General features: G+C 45.7%; 2 protein-coding genes across 2 annotated transcripts in view; one reads left to right on the plus strand and one right to left on the minus strand.

Annotated features, from left to right (window-relative positions):
• The window catches only part of LOC119400492 (motile sperm domain-containing protein 2), a 200481-nt gene that overhangs the window by 88797 nt on the left and 95763 nt on the right, over positions 1 to 15921 (minus strand). The window lies entirely within an intron of this gene.
• LOC119399241 (uncharacterized) overlaps positions 1 to 15921 on the plus strand; it is an 84145-nt gene that overhangs the window by 1356 nt on the left and 66868 nt on the right. The window contains exons 2-11 of the mRNA XM_037666058.2: positions 1754 to 1942; positions 3044 to 3357; positions 4993 to 5188; positions 5942 to 6117; positions 7290 to 7509; positions 8975 to 9205; positions 10326 to 10535; positions 11879 to 12058; positions 12881 to 13104; positions 13861 to 14008. Coding sequence (XP_037521986.1) covers positions 1754 to 1942; positions 3044 to 3357; positions 4993 to 5188; positions 5942 to 6117; positions 7290 to 7509; positions 8975 to 9205; positions 10326 to 10535; positions 11879 to 12058; positions 12881 to 13104; positions 13861 to 14008 — 2088 coding nt within the window. The remainder of the gene's footprint in view (positions 1 to 1753; positions 1943 to 3043; positions 3358 to 4992; positions 5189 to 5941; positions 6118 to 7289; positions 7510 to 8974; positions 9206 to 10325; positions 10536 to 11878; positions 12059 to 12880; positions 13105 to 13860; positions 14009 to 15921) is intronic.

Consider the following 15921-nt stretch of genomic DNA (forward strand, 5'->3'; position numbering starts at 1 on the left):
CTTTCACAATTTCCAGGACTTTCTGTCGCGAAGTTGATTAGCTTAGTATTTTAGTGATCGTATCAATTCATGAGTAAAAAAATAGGCACCGCGAATAAGTGAGAATTTTGCGATGAAGCGCATAGTGTATTCATATTAGCGCAGATATACTGTAACAGCTAGCCCATTCTATGGAATAATAGGTAATAATGTGCAATCCTGTTAATATCCGTATATCGCGACATTAAGTTCGGCCCAGCTTATGGTGAACGCCGCTTTACGTGTAAATGCATGTTGTGTAAAACTGGAAGGTATTTTGCAGAATTGATCGCCTTCTTTGAAACTTTAATAAATCAACACGTGTCTAACATGTGTATTCGGATACCTACTCAGACTGCAGTTGCACTTCAGACATTGAATCTATGTTTCGAAACAATTGCTGAAGCACACTGCTAACGCATTCTTAAGACACTTGATAGAGATACATCGAATATCAGAGCCTTGATGTAAATGGCGGAGGTGGTTGTCTGCAGGCAAAGCGTTAGCAAGGCAAAAGCCCTCTACGTCTCATGCGAGCGTGGGCTTGAACGAACGACGTCAGAGAAGTGACGCAATAACGATCACGTGATGTCTAGAGGGGCGATACATAGAAAGCGAGCGAAAGCATGACTGTGCAAATATGTGATATTAATCAAAACAAATTGAGTAAGTATTGAAATAATTAGTGAAAAGTTAATTATAAGATGACCACATAAATGTGAGTACGAAGCTAATTAGGGGAAGTGAAATTAGTGATAATAATTATTGCTGGTTAATTAGTGAACGTTGCACGTCGATAAAAAGCGCACGGTAAAAAATCCCCACTGTATGGCTGTTGACTTCGGGTCGTCTTAGGCAAATGCATAAGACGACCCGTGAGTTTTGCAATGCTCGATGCATGGAAACAAGAATGACGCAACATAAGACAAATTCGCACTGCGTTGATCCCGTAGAACGCGTTTAAGGTGCATAGCAAGATTAATCTTGCAACCGTCTCTATACAATGGAAGCGATTTAGGGCACTGCCATTTTATGCCGAGGGTTGTGACTTTAAACGGCATAGAGAGCCGATAACAGCATCACCTATTTGACAACGGAAAAGGGTCATAACGAGGCGAAAGCCGCAGGCTGCCTTCAAACAACCCATTTCGCCATGAATCAGAGGCTTCAATTACATGAAGCCAAGGGTGCACTCCTTTTATTTCCTCAACTTTGCGAGCGCCCACCTTCGCGCTATTTCTTTCATCTCTAGCCAAGAGGAGCCTGCCGTCACGATAGATCTCCAAGCACTATTAAACACTCCCGTACTGTAACTATTTTTAGCGCAGGAAAGACAAACACAAAGTAAGACAGGAGACGACATAGCGATCGTATGTCGTCTCCTGTCTTATTTCGTGTTTGACGAAAACTCGTCTGGTCGGGAATGCTCATGGTCAAAGGTAAAAGGAATACGCCGACCAAATACAAAAAGAACATTTAACATGAAACACGTTTCGACGCCCGTACGGGGGCCTTGTCCACAAGGACCCCGTACGGGAGCCGGGACATCATTCACTTTAAAGTTCTTTTTGCATTTGATGGCGCATTTCTTTTACCTTTGACCAATATTTTGTACCTGTGTTTCCTGCACTACAAATCGTTTAAGATGTGCAACCAACAGGCCCAAATCGCCAGAACTACCATACTGCTTTGTGAAACATTTGAAAGCCTAACCTAAGCACTAATTTCCGCCCAGGGTACGCTCTCAAGGATGGCGACTGCTTGCGCTCGGACTCGGCCTCGTACTTCCAGCTCTCACCCGGGGGCTACGACCCGACCAAAGGCATGGACGGCGCCCGCTGCCAGAACCTGTGCGCCTCCATATCGGCGCCCTACTCGGGCATCCAGTCCAACCGCTACTGTCTCTGCTCCGACGACCCATTCGGTGAGTCTTCTACTTGTGCCGAAAGACGGGGGCCGTAGCAAGGAGGTGAATCATTCTCACAAAGTGTGTTCTTTTTTCGCCTAATGAGAAAGGGATATTGACAACCATCCGTTTTTAGCACGAATTGTGATTACAGCACAAGGAAAGACACGGGACAAAGAGACCAACGAGACCAACCGCGTCTTCCCTTGCTCTGTAATCACAATTTGAAATGGAATACCAACTAGTCCGTACTGAGACCTTGCTTCTGTAGCACGAAGCCTCAAGGAAATCCATACGGATTTCTCAGAATGAAAGCTTCTTAGTTGCCAAAAATTCGTCCTGCTCCCGGGATTGAATCCAGGACAACGCCTTTCAGGGGCGGTCGTTCTATTAATTGAGCTAACCAGGAAGATAGCATTTATCTTTTGCAACTTTGTGGGATTCCGCAGAACCGATTTGCAGTATTTTGTTCGTGCAGTGCTATGCATATTTATGCAGAAATGGGCAGTCTAATAATCTTAATAATATATTGAAATGACCGGATTTAATCCCGCCTACCCTCGATACGTGCGAAGGCAATCGTAGAGAGAGATTTTGTCGAACTTTATCCATAAACCGTTACCTGAAAAACGTTCTATTGGTTCCATGGCCGGCTTATTGACGTACACTTCACCCAATCAGTGCTTGAGACAAGATGAAGATCGACAGGACAAATGAAGACAGGACAACTGTCCTGTCTTCATCTTGTCTCGCGTCCCTTTAGTGCGTCTTGTGAAGGAACAGCGTGCATGTAAAACGAAGACAAAAGGAGGAGGAAGTGCTCGTCTTGTGTGCTTCCTCCTCCTTTTGTCTTCGTTTTACAAGCACGCTGTCTCTTGACAAGATGTACGATCACCAACTCGTCGAGATGCGCATCCTTCCCATTTAGTGCGCCATGGTTTCTGAAGTATGATGAACTACCAACACGCCCAAACATCCTCCCTTCGGACGATAACACGCTTTCGTATTGTGTAGTGCATTGGCGCTGCTTTGTCGGAGGCCGAGGAGGTGCCGCAGCTTAATGTTAGAGGCGCCCTGAAAATGCAGTGCTGTGTACTAAGAGACGTCGTTCTGTTTCAGCGGAGCGACTGACGGCCACCAAGAAGGACGTGTGCGACAAGGGCGAGCAGCTGTCGACACGCTTCTTCCACTCGGACCTCTTCTCGCCCGTCGAGGGACTCCGTGTGATGCCTTCCTCGTCGGTGGTGGACGTCGGCGAGGAAGTCACTCTGCACCTGGCTGTCAAGTCCGGTCGCAATGCCACCGTGCTCTTCAACTTCGGCGACGGACTTCCCGGAACGCAGGGTACGCTGAATACCGAACCCCGCTACATCTACTGGAGACCCGGCACCTACAAGATCGTCGCGCTCGCCACTCCCGTCGGTGCCTCGGACGTGAGTGGATCCTACTGTTTTACTGTTTCGGTACTAGTCGCAGTCGAGACATTATCATTTCATCCCGCATTAACGTCCAGCCCACTAGCACAATCGTAGGCTAGGAGTTCACAACTTTTTGAGGGCAAAAGGTACGGCGGTATGGAGACGAGGACTAAGACGGTGCACCCCAGCCGACATACACGGGCGCCATAGCCCTCGTCTACTTAGCGCCGCACCTGTTATCTTCAAGTAATGAACCAACTGTATTCGTTTACAACCTAAGAAATAATGTCAGCTCCGCCCGCAGACATCGCTGTCCCTCCCACAGAGAATTTGCATGAATGCCCCATCCATTAGGGCTGTCATGTTCGTGACGTCGAACGCTTCTTCAGCGTTTCAGATAGTCGACTTTCCCATACGACGCACGCTTGTGCCGCTGGTTTTAGGCCCTGGTAAATTTCGCCTGGGATTGTGGCATCGCTGCTCAGCCAGACGTAATGTTTTAGGTAATCACGACGAAGGTTTAACTCTTAATACACGTAGTATTTACATTATCCGATAAAAAAGTACTTGAGGTTCGAGAGAAATTCAGCTAGCACAACTGTCTTGAAAGGCAAGCGCGCCGCGGTTTTGTGGGTGGAACTTACACTTTTTTCTTAGGTTGTAACCGAGTTTAACTCAGCAAGATTGTCCTGTTTACAACTTTATTCCAAGTGTTCCAGCCCGAGGTTGGAGAGAGCAGCGTTGCGCATTCAAGTAGGCTACCAATTTACGTAGTCTTTCTGAAAAGCAAACAGTTGATAGCTTTCGCTCGGCCTCGTGTTTTGTCAACTGGCTCCATGCCTGTCTATTCGTTGATTTGCGCGCTAGCTTTAGTATGCCTAAATAACTTGCCCACTACAGAACTTTGCGATAAACTCGTTCTGCCTGACGTCGTTTTGTTCCTAAACGATCAGCATGACTTACAATGTAGTACCGGTACTTGTTTACCGAATAAGCTCTTGTTCAGGGTAATCGCATATTGAAAGACTTAGGCACTTGCATTGTTAGCTACATCTCCGTATTGTATTGCTTGACAAAAAAGGACATTGCATTGAGGTATAGTTGTTCGATCAAGCTTTCTATAAAACACAAGGAAAGACTGCCCCTTCTGCGTGCTTTCTAGCTTTCTGAACTTCTGGCCAGTGTAACGGTATGTGCACTTGATATAGTCCGTTTTCTGGAGCAACCAAGAAAGGGCCTGAAACAGTTGACAGCCCTGTTTCTTACCTATGAATGACACGAAACGCCACGCAAGTTCTGATAGAGTTATAACAATGCTCTAAAAACTTCTTCATGTGCAAGCACTGAATGATGCAATTGTCGACAATGCTACTTCATACAAATGTCACGTAATTAGCGCTTGTGAACAAAGCCATCTAGGGTTGCAAACATTTGTCATGGTTGAAAACTGCTGTTTACAGGTTTTGCCTTTCTCGATTCTTCACCCGTCACCAGGCTAGTAAATGGGTCAAACCAATATAGAAACTGCGGCGACTCTGGGAGCGCACAATGTCCTAGCACAGTGGTGATTTGGATTGTACCTATAACGTAGGCGTGACATGGGAGCAATTCACTGAGTGGGCATTGCATAGTTTCTTGCTTGCTCTGTAGCTGTACACGGTTCGAGCAGAGGCCATGGTGGTGGTGACCACAGCTCCCGACGAGGACTCGGTGCACTGGAACTGCCCCGCGCTGGTGGAGCCTGGGGCCGGTTTTACCTGCCACCTGAGTGTGAGCGCGGGCGCTGACATGACCGCTGACGTAGACCCTGGTGATGGTTCACGACGACAGGTCATGAAACTGCCCGGTGCGTATACGTTATGCTATCGCTGTTTATACGTTGCAAGTCTGCTACCACTTGTGTTTCCATCTCGGAAGAAATGGCAGCAAGAAAGACAACATACAGGACTGCACATATGTCGACTAAGAATAGCAAACTTCATTTTCTGAAGGCATCGTAGGACATGTTGCCACGCACGCTTACTCTCTTTATTTTAATATGATGATCGGGCTTCACCCGCCATGTTTGGACACTTCGCGATTGTTTCAGACTCTTTTGCAGGACATGAACAGCCGAGTTTATTCTAGAGCTAACGCGCGCACCAGCAATGACGCTGAAATGATCTATAAAAGCCAACACATTTCACAGACGAGCCGATTAGTCGGCGCCCGACGTCCGTGCTTCCCGTTATCTTTGCACAGCGAGTGTTGCTTGGTCTTCAAGTCTTTCTTTTTAATGGGCACAAATTCGCCCAATAAAGTGTTTCATCTTTTCCGACTGCGTTCTGCTTTCTTCACCGTCACGAAATCGTGACATTATACACGCAACGCGCATGCGTGCGAAATTTCAATGCCTGGATTCCTGATCTCAATATCGTGTCCGAAACATTTAGATACTGAATCAGATACTGAAGTCAGATACTGAATATCAGAAGTATTCAAGGATATAAGTGACGCGTGTCTGGCTCTGTAATGGAGCTCGTCATTCCTGTTGTCCAGTCTCAACCAACACGCTACTAGTTCAGCCCATTAGATTCCGTGTGTCCATTGCACGACGCAGACGTGGTTCCCATATTGATGGGAGAGCCAGTGCCCCAGTTCCAGACGGAGGAGGTTGTGGCGGACGAGGACGACTCTGCCGACTCCGGCGTGCTGCCGATGGCACGAACCGTGCACTCGGGTCAGATTGACGTCATCCACGGATATGGAAGCGTCCCTGGAAAGATGGACATACTTGTGAGTGCGATCTTGAACTATGGCGACATTTAGCTGCTCTTGCAGCTGCAGCTTGCTGGCTGTACCTGTGCTCCAACTTAGCTCAACAATGGTTAACAATGGTTAACAAAATGGCATAGACGTGTAGCCACCTATGCAAGTGGCATCCTCAGTTTACACTGCCAACAAATGAGTTTATGCCATTTTGTTAATAATTGTTGTGTCAAGTCGGAGTAAACATTTTACAATCATGAATTCAGCCGGCTTTTGAAACATTTTTGCACTGTGCCTATACGCAGGTCAAGGATCCGTGCTTTTGTTCACAGCAAGGAAAGAGCAAAAAGTGACAGATGAAGCAATAATCCGTGTTTCTCACTCCTTGGTGCGAAATGAAAACTCGATGAAGGAGGGCTCGTGCGTGGAGTTAGGTAGAGCATGCAGGATGCGGCTCTTAGCCTGCGATTGCCAAAGCAGAGTATAACTCTTTCACTTAAATGGGTCATGACACGAAAATTTTCAGTTGTTTTTTTTCTTTTTCAAATGAGAGGCCAAGCCCTTAAGAGCCTAGAAAATGTACTGGTAAACGTGAGTGCACCCTCATAAAGTAATTATAGCATGTTTTTAAAAGCTAGTTTCGGTTCCTATTGTACCCTGACGTCACAACATGGTATGAGCTTCTCGTCACGTGCTCGCGCAAGATATGGTGACGTTTCCACGACTGCGGCGTTCCTGGATCCGTTGGTGACGCGCAAGCGGCCATTTTGAATGCTTTTTGGGATGTATGTACAAGCGGATATCTTGAATTTTTTCGGTGCCTGACGTCATCACAACAAGCCATACTGGTGCTTTAAGTCACCAGAAATGACACTGTAGCCTGAAGTCACGCTGATGTCGATGTCAGCAGGTGCGCCATGCAAAAATGGACTTTAATGTCCAAATAGCATATTTTATCAGCACTTACTGGGCTTCACACTTGCGTAGAGCATATTTATATGGCATAGTAAACTCACCTTCGAAATTTCATGTCAGTATCCCCTCCTTAAGTGGTCATTCTCAAGCGCGCCCTCAGTCGTGTACTGGCGAGCAAAACGAAGACAAATAAAAAATGTTGATTATACACTGGATACTGCTGTTTAGACAGCACTGAGCGGATCTAACGGCTCTTGTACTTTTACTGTGCTTCCACCACGCAGCTCCTGCGTCCCACATGTCAGGGTTGCACCTTCCTGGGCAACAACGTCACCTGCCACGAGGGGGCCTCACTATGCTCGCAGGAAGCCAACTGTCTGCGCAACGACCAGTGTCCCAAGAACCAGGTCTACTCGATCTACAAGATGGTCGAAACGATCTCCATCATGGTCAACAAGGGCTACTTCGTGCACCGCCTATCCAGCCCGGTGCCCATAGTCGCCGGTTTGTCGATGATTCTGTTATCCGTATATTCAGGCTCACAACAATAGCAAATGTCTTAAATGGCTGAACACGGTGGTGGCACACTCCTTCCCTATTTACTTTTATCTTTCCTATCTTCAACTGCTATGCGTACTCGCTGAATAACAAGTAAGCAGGCGTGGCGCACCTCTCGGTGGCAGTTGTCAGCCTGCTTCCTTCGTGTTTCTGATTTGTCCTTTGTACATGTGTATGTTCTTCATCTCCACTAATAATAATAATAATATTAAAAATTTACGAACTATTCCGATCCGTGAAGGTGGGAGACCGGCGAAGCTGTTTAGCATACGACGCAGAGGTGGCACAGAGTTTCAAATCATAGCCAATCACATACCCTGCAGCTAAATCAAAAATGCCTGTCCAGAAAGTGCCTTTTGAATTTAGCGTATGCTTCTTTGAAGTTTTCCATTTGAGCAGCATGCTTCTTTTTGCCGCGCATGCGTCGGCTTGACTGGCTTGATACGCTTGGCGTATCGTCAATGTTCTTAATGGTGCTTGCCGCCCGTGTGTTCCCTTCTTCATTCTTAGAGAACCAGTGGTGAGTAGTGGGGTTTGCCCAGTTTCTGTGGCACATGCGTTTTTGCCGCCGGTCGACGGACATGCTCTAGTCTTATACAGCTTGGCCGTAGTAATGATTTTTAGCTATAAAAATAGTAGTGCAGTTGGCATTGATTGATTAGTACAAATTTACAACAACGTAGCCACGTGCTCCCGGTTCAGATATACTAGAGACCTAATACACAGCCTTCGTGAAAAGCTACTCCGAATCTTCAGAGTTTAGTACATTCGGCTCGTGCACTTCCCGTGGTGCATATCCGGCTCCATACTTGTGGATGGCGAGCGCGAAAGGTTATTGCCAAGTGCGTTGTGGTATGCCACAAGAACTGTCTTGAGTTGCCCCTGGTGAGATTCCGAGCTGGCAACCTAGCCTGTACGCTTGTGACAGGGTACCCGGACGTGTCAATCGTGTGATGACTACTTTTGGAAAACATTTTCTTTTCACACAACTGAATTAAAATTATTCCTACTTAAGGTACCTTTCTTGATCAGCCACAATGCTTTACCCCGTGTTAAGCGAGAAAATGATATGTCAGTTTGTATATTTTCAAGTAAGTAGACAGAGTCAGAGTAGTCGCCATTCTTTCTTGCGCTACGAGCTTGCCTTCAGCTTGAGCTTACGCTCTTGAAAAGTAGGTAAGTCGCAGGGGCGTAGCCAAGGGGGGGGTTGGGGGGGTTCAAACCCCCCCCCCCCCGAAATTTTTTCAATTTTGCTTGCGTATATAGGCACGCACACATACAAACGCACGCACGAACATACATAAAGTATGGTTGAACCCCCCCCCCGAAAAAAATTTCTGGCTACGCCCCTGGTAAGTCGGCAGTTTAAGAACTCCTTGCCATCGCTTTGTCCCCCATCGACCCCTGACAGGAGACATCCTGGGCTTCACAACTTCGGGCGGCCGCTTGGCATACCGAGCCACCCACAGTGGCGAGCCCTCTGACTTGGTCAAGCGGAATCAGCTTAAAGGACAGGCCGTCCGCACCGACGACCTGCTGGAGATGGGACGGCGATACTTGGTCGGCGCTCTGCTTTCCTCCGCCGTGAACCTCACCTACGACTACCTCTACGTGGAGCCCGGCGCGTACGAGTTCAGGATCAGTGAGTGGTCCATTATTTAGGAGTACCTCTCGGTTTGCGCATATCCTCGTGTGCAGAATGCGTAAGATGTCTCAGGCGCGTCTAATATTGTGACTATACAAGAGCATCTGCGTATCCTGCCAATCCTTGCGTATCCAGGCAATGAAGGAAAGGACAGAGAGGCCGGCCAGATGTAAATGAGTCTGGCCGCAGAGCTTCCTATAAAATTTACTAGAGGGAACTGTGTTTGCAGAAGTTGCAAGCATGGTGGTCTGGTCGACACGAAGATGATGGCAGACAGTACACGGATACGGCTAAAGTTCGTCGTTCTGGCTCCAAATGACTTTGTGATATTGCATGTTTTAACAAAACATCGCATTCCAGATCCAACGATTGGCAGTGACTATGCACGTGAGCCGATAATCATCGCCTCGTTGCGCAAACTACGATTGATTGGATATTTAAAAAGGTGAATCGTAATACGAATGCCACAGGAACTTTTGGAAACAAAAGCACGTGTATTAGACAAATCCACTGCCACACGTCATTTCCTTGGTAGCAATATGATCGTAGTACGAGCGTTCCCTCTATCGGGCCCGCGATGGGGTCCAAGGAAATTTGTAGAATCATGGTTTATCCATCGCAATCGATCTGCATGCAATACTAATCGTGTGCCGGGTGTTTACTGCAGGATATAATATAAGTAGGGTGTATATTTCATCCGTTGCCTTTTGTGTACTGACGATGCCACCCGCATAGGCGGCGAAACGTCTATGTTTTGTTATTTTTATTGTTGAGTAAAGCCAGTGATACGAAACGTTGAATATGGTTCACCTAGCCTCTAAAACATTTTTCCCTCTAGTAAAATTTGTAAAAATCTACGTATCTGGCCTGCCACTCTGCTGCGAAGTAAATGCGGCGAAGGCACGAGTTGAGGCTGACGTGGTAGCACCTACGGTTCCTTCAGGAAGCTTCAAGTCCATCGGCACGGATACTTGGCAGGATTCGAGGGCCATTCAGCATGATTAATCCCATTAAAATAAAAGAGACAGACTTAAGTGACCTGAGGTTGCCAGCAAGGAGCACGAGTCTTGATACATGAGCAGCGTGTACGTGATCACGTTTGTCTCTCTTCTTTCAGGCCTGCAAAACAGGCACCACGACACGACCGTACGCAAGATGGCCGACGTGAGCAGTCAAGAAAAACTGACCAGCTTCCGTCTCGAGGTGTCCCGCAACCAAGTGCCGACGGGGACCGAAGTCGAGATTACTGCACGCATGTTTGGTGGGAGTGACGTCACAATGGTGTGGAACTTCGGCGATGGTCAAACCACGAAGGAAGTTGTCAAAAGTAAGCTTGTTCGACGCTATTCACAGTAAGGCGGCCGTAAGAAAAAATAGTCCAAGTGAAAGCGTATTGAATTGCGTTCGTATGATTTTTTTAAAATATGGAAAATATAAACGGGTATTGAGTACTGAATAAAAGTTTTCTTGTCAGCATAGCTGGTGTTTACGGCTACAGGAAGCTTCTTACGACTTCAAGAAACTTCAAAAAAAATTCAAATGTAGAGAGCTTGAAAGCTTCCGATGTCTTGTGTTGTTACTACTTAAGACTTGAATGCAAAGATAGTATTATTAAATAGAGTGATGAACTGAACAGTATTCTGTATTTTAGCACAGAAAACATGTTTCGGGACTCCACAAAGGTTGTCCAGCGTAAGTGTAATGTAGTAAGAGAAAAAACTAAAGCTATGGAAGATCGTAAAAATAAAATATTATTAGAGCTCACCCCGAATTTGTATAAGTTCTGCTACTCCGGTTCGTGATATTAACAGCATATCCTGTATTGCCCCAGTATACTCTACACACAGTGCTTATCGAACAGGCAGATTCTAAAGAAATAACTTGCCTTTGAGACCAATATTAAGTAAGCACGACTCGGTGGTTAATAAATATCGATCGCTAAGGTGTTCCATGAAAAGAGGAAAAACCGCAACTGGATTTCACGGGGTGGTTGCGTGTCGTGTGTGTGGACTTTAGATACAACAAGGCGGTGTCTTAAATCTTTAATAAATATATCGCTTTTGTAGCTTCTAGATTAGATCTCTCGCTTCATTTTCTACTCATGTCATAGCGTTCGTATCTCTGAAGGATCGCTGTTTTAGCTCCATAATTCTTCAGTCACGTGACAGCAGTATTCATTTCCTGTACGCGATGGCAGCCGATGTGCGTGACGTTGAGCGCACTAAATGGTCATGTAGAAATATTACGCCATTTCAAAATAGTGCCATGGCCCCTAAGTTAACCAAGAACAAGCCACCACCTGTTGAAGCGCTTTTAATAGCATTCTTCAAGTATTATACCTTTTTACCGATAATACAGCTCAGCTCTTTGTACGAGTACCTGTTGCTGCAAAAAGAGAAAAATATTCATGCGGGAATTTACTGTAGACCTAAAAAACAAATGCGGACATCTCTATACCAACTTTACGCATCACGCAAGGCGAACCTTAATGAAGTAAAATCGTGAGTGATGCTTGCAAAATCAACACTACTGGTTTTTTTTTCTTTTCACTTATTTCGGTTAAGAATATGACTATGCGGTCAAGGTTGAAATCATCTACCTCGATCTCGCTTTCTGTCAATATTACGAGGTGTTGAATTCTCTTGGAACGTTTCCCCATTGTCCTTGCAGGCGTCCTAGCAGGACAGCGTTTCCTGAAGAAGCACATCTTCAAGGATCCCGGTACGTACGTGGTGCAGGTGAATTCGTCCAACCTGCACGGGAACTTCATCGCCCGCCGAAGTATCTCTGTCCAGAGACCCGTAACCGAGGCCTGGGAGCTCTTCACGAACTCTCCAGTAATCCTACCGGGTACGTCATGCCGGCCGGAAATAAGATATAAGTACATATGTAGGCGGCACGGCGCAGTGCAGAAGAATCATAAATGGGAAAATGCATAAAAATTCAAAGGAAAGCAGCCATTATCTTAGAACGCGGAAAGATTGTTGGTTGTTTTATTGAGTTTAACGCCCCTAAGAGATTCAGGCTACAAGAGACGCCGAAGTGGAGGGCTTCGGATAATTTCAATCCACACTTAAAACCATTTCAAAGCGCTAACGCGACAGGGACAAGGAAGGGCACAACACGAGCGCTTACTCCCAACTGAAGGTTTATTACATCATAACAAAATATATATGAAATCCCCCTCCTCGCGTTCCTCCCTCGCATTCGCACCGTTAGTTAATGCAACCACATGAAATAGACACAGGCATACAGTGGCAGACAACCATTCATCTAGGAATAATTAATTTCTGGACAACTTTTATCTTGGCTTAAGTAGCATTCAATTGTTTTGTAGGAATTTACTCTCCATAAAATACTTTGCTGGTCGTGTTCGTTCATAGTCTGGAATAGAGTTGAGTGCGAAAAGACGGGAGACAAGAAGGCCAGACGACCGACCGAGCACCCATTACCAACTTGTTAACGCCTGTTGATAGTGGTGAGCTTTATGCTTCCGTGTATTTTTTTTTTTAATAAGACCAGTAGCGAGCGCTCGGTCAGCCGTGTTGTGTCCCGTCTTTTTGTCTCATATCTATTCTACTCTCCATAGTTAAGCACTAATGTGCAGTGATGTTGCGGTCTAGTACTCTGACGTTAGTGCAAATTAAAACGGCCATGTGCGGCTTTTCACAGAGGCCATCTACCTGACTCTGACCTACCCCAAAACGGAGAAGCTGCCCACAGACGCCGTGGCGCGAATAGCGTTTGGCGACCGGCAGAAGACCAAGTGGAAAGTGCCCAGCGAGTCCGCAGAGAAAGTGTCGCAGAAGTTCAGCCACGTCTACCTCCGGCCTGGCTACTACAATGTCGCCGTCAACATCTCCAACCTGATATCGCACTACGTTCTCACTACCAGGGTAGGCCGCTTTGCGACTGCTTACATTCTTTTTTCACGTATATAAGCAGCCGGTCAATTGGCGATATATGCTGAATGTTGCGAAATTGGTAGTGCCACAGGGGAAAAAACAGCGCGAAATTTTGACAGGACCCAACACGAATAAGGTAGTACTAAAAACTAATAATAATTGTTGGGGTTTTACGTCCCAAAACCATGATATGATTATAAGAAACACCTTAGTGGATGACCGGGGAAATTTCGACCACCCGGTGTTTTTTAACGTGCGCCTAAATCTAGGTACACGTGCCTCTAGCATTTCGCCTGCATCGAAATGCGGCCGCCGCGGCCGGGATTCGATCCCGCTACCTTCGGGTCAGCAGTCGAGCACCGTAACCGCTTGACGACCGGGGCGAGTTGCGAAGAAGGGCCGACAACGGCGCTGTGCCAAGTGCCAAGTGTACACGGACTTCCCTAATATTCCCTACATTGTTATTCGCTATGTTCCATATTCCGCATGCGCTGTTCCTTTTTTTTGTGGAAGTTCATTAAAGAATAGCGTTAGCTTTGAGTCCAAGGCTCGTTTTGTTCTTTTCTTCAGTGTCTGTTCGCTGAGTTTGTATCTATGCGGAACAAAGAGGAGCACGTGAAAAGGAAAAAACAGGGAGGTTAACCCCTGTTCATAAAAAAAGTCGAATATTAGGGTGCAACTTTTATCTTCCACCGACAAAGCGTTGCGCGTGTAAGGATCGATTGAATCTCGGACTCTGATTGACAGGTGGAAACGGCAACCCGCACCACGGGTCTCGTGACCAAGGTCCAGTTCCAGCCCACGGACGACGCTCCGCTTCGGGTGGGACTCGGCTCGGCCAACGACATCTTCCCCACCACGCGACCGGTTGTCTTCACGGTAAAGACGGGAACCGGTGAGCGAGCAGTGACCTATACGCGTTGTTTTGAAGGTGTCTATTTATAATACAGTAATAATTATTTCTTTATTTTCATCAGTGGTGGAGGAGACAGCGGGTAAAAGTCGCTTGAGACACAAGCAACTTGACGGAGGCCCGCAGCCATCTCTACAATGCAGGCAGCGATAGCACACATATTCAAAAATTAAAAACAAAAATCATGCAGAACACATATTCAGAATACAAGGTACACACAATTAATACTTTCATACAAAACAGGCACACAAGTAAGATAAATGCAAAAAAATGCAAGATAATACTCTTATTTGTCATGTGAGCATGGATTGATCAAATGTTTGCGCAGTGCTCGCGCAGAAGGTATTCGCAACTCAATATTCAATTTATAAAATTAATTTCAAAGGCTTGGCAGTGTGCGTGATATTCTCTGCATAAAATAATTTGCCCTCGCAGTGACCACTTTCCACTGTAAAGAGTGCCATGTGAATGTGTGCTCTGATCAGAAGTCGTAGAACGGTGGCTACCGGGGAATTCCATTCTCGAAGACTTCTCATGGCGAACTTCAGCATTCCATCTTTTTTTCGAACTTCCGCCTTGATTGGCCTTTTAAGACAAACCTAGGCAAATAATTACGCGCCGAACACTGACGCTGGTGTTTTCAAAATTTGGTCCAAAACATAATTCACACAGAGTACACAACTGTCATCTGTATAAAAGTACACCACAAGACTTCAAAGAAAATCTTGAAACCAATGTTTCCTATTTCCTTGCTATCCTCAGGTGTACAGAATTTTTTCCCTTCCGATTCCGCTGCCTTCACAATTTCCGCAGGAGTACTTTGGAGTATTCGAATAAATAAGCTTTTCTTTATCTGTTCTTCTGTTCTGTTCTAGCTGGCTTGCAGTGGAGAGGTTGAGGTTTATATTACCTCGGCTACTACATTTCTATAAGCTCTGCAGCGAAAAAAAAAAGTGGTTATGAGCAAGTAAAGAAAAAAATTCATATTGCAAACTGAAATAAATGAAAAAAAAATGACGATGGACAGTTCACTTGCATAAGTTCACATTGCAAAAGGACGTCCAGACGCACACATTTCTGTCCAAGTTTTACCCACGGTATACAGACTAGCACATAATTTCGTATGACGCTACACATAGCGGCTCGTGACAAACGCTTCTAGACCAGTGTAAACTAAGATGTTTTTCAAGGAGATGGTCGCCTCTTGCTGAAGATGCTTTTATGGCCACGGTCCAAGTAATTTACTGTTGAGAAAGGAAGTGTTGGGTTCTTTAGGTGGCTCACAACTATGAACTCTGACTTTCACGCGCAGAGAAGGCGTAAGTTGTTTTTTTTTTATCCATACTTCGTGCACATTGGCTTGCCCACACCGTCTAAGAATTGAGTGTTTCGACCATGTGCAAAAACAACGTCAGCATTCTAACAAATAGAAACAGGTTCAAAGGAAGACGAATAATGCAAGGCAGGTGTGATTTGTATTGTAATGAATATATAGCTATTTTTTTTAAGAAGGTCACTCAACCAACTGAGCTTCTGAAGAGCTTCATGTCATTGTTTTCGTGCTTTTTCCTCATTTTTTTTTTACTAGCTTGCTCGAAAATTCAATTCCTTATGAGACAAGTGGGTTAGGTTATTCAGTTTTAAAATTTTGCCGTCACATTGTCTTTTCGCTTCTACGATTTAATTAGTTAACCGCCATACAAAATCTCAATAGATGGCGCTCTTTGGCCACCCATGGCCCTTGCGCCAAAAAACCCCACTAATCAATCAATCAAAATCTCAATAGAGAACGCAGAGGAACCGGTGGGTACTATGTTTAACCACAATTACCGTGTGTCTGCAGTGCAATATTTTTATGTATCAAGAATCTGTAGAAGCTGGTGTTTCGTATTACG

The sequence above is a fragment of the Rhipicephalus sanguineus genome, chromosome 7 (genome assembly GCF_013339695.2).
Source record: "Rhipicephalus sanguineus isolate Rsan-2018 chromosome 7, BIME_Rsan_1.4, whole genome shotgun sequence".
NCBI lineage: Eukaryota > Metazoa > Arthropoda > Arachnida > Ixodida > Ixodidae > Rhipicephalus > Rhipicephalus sanguineus.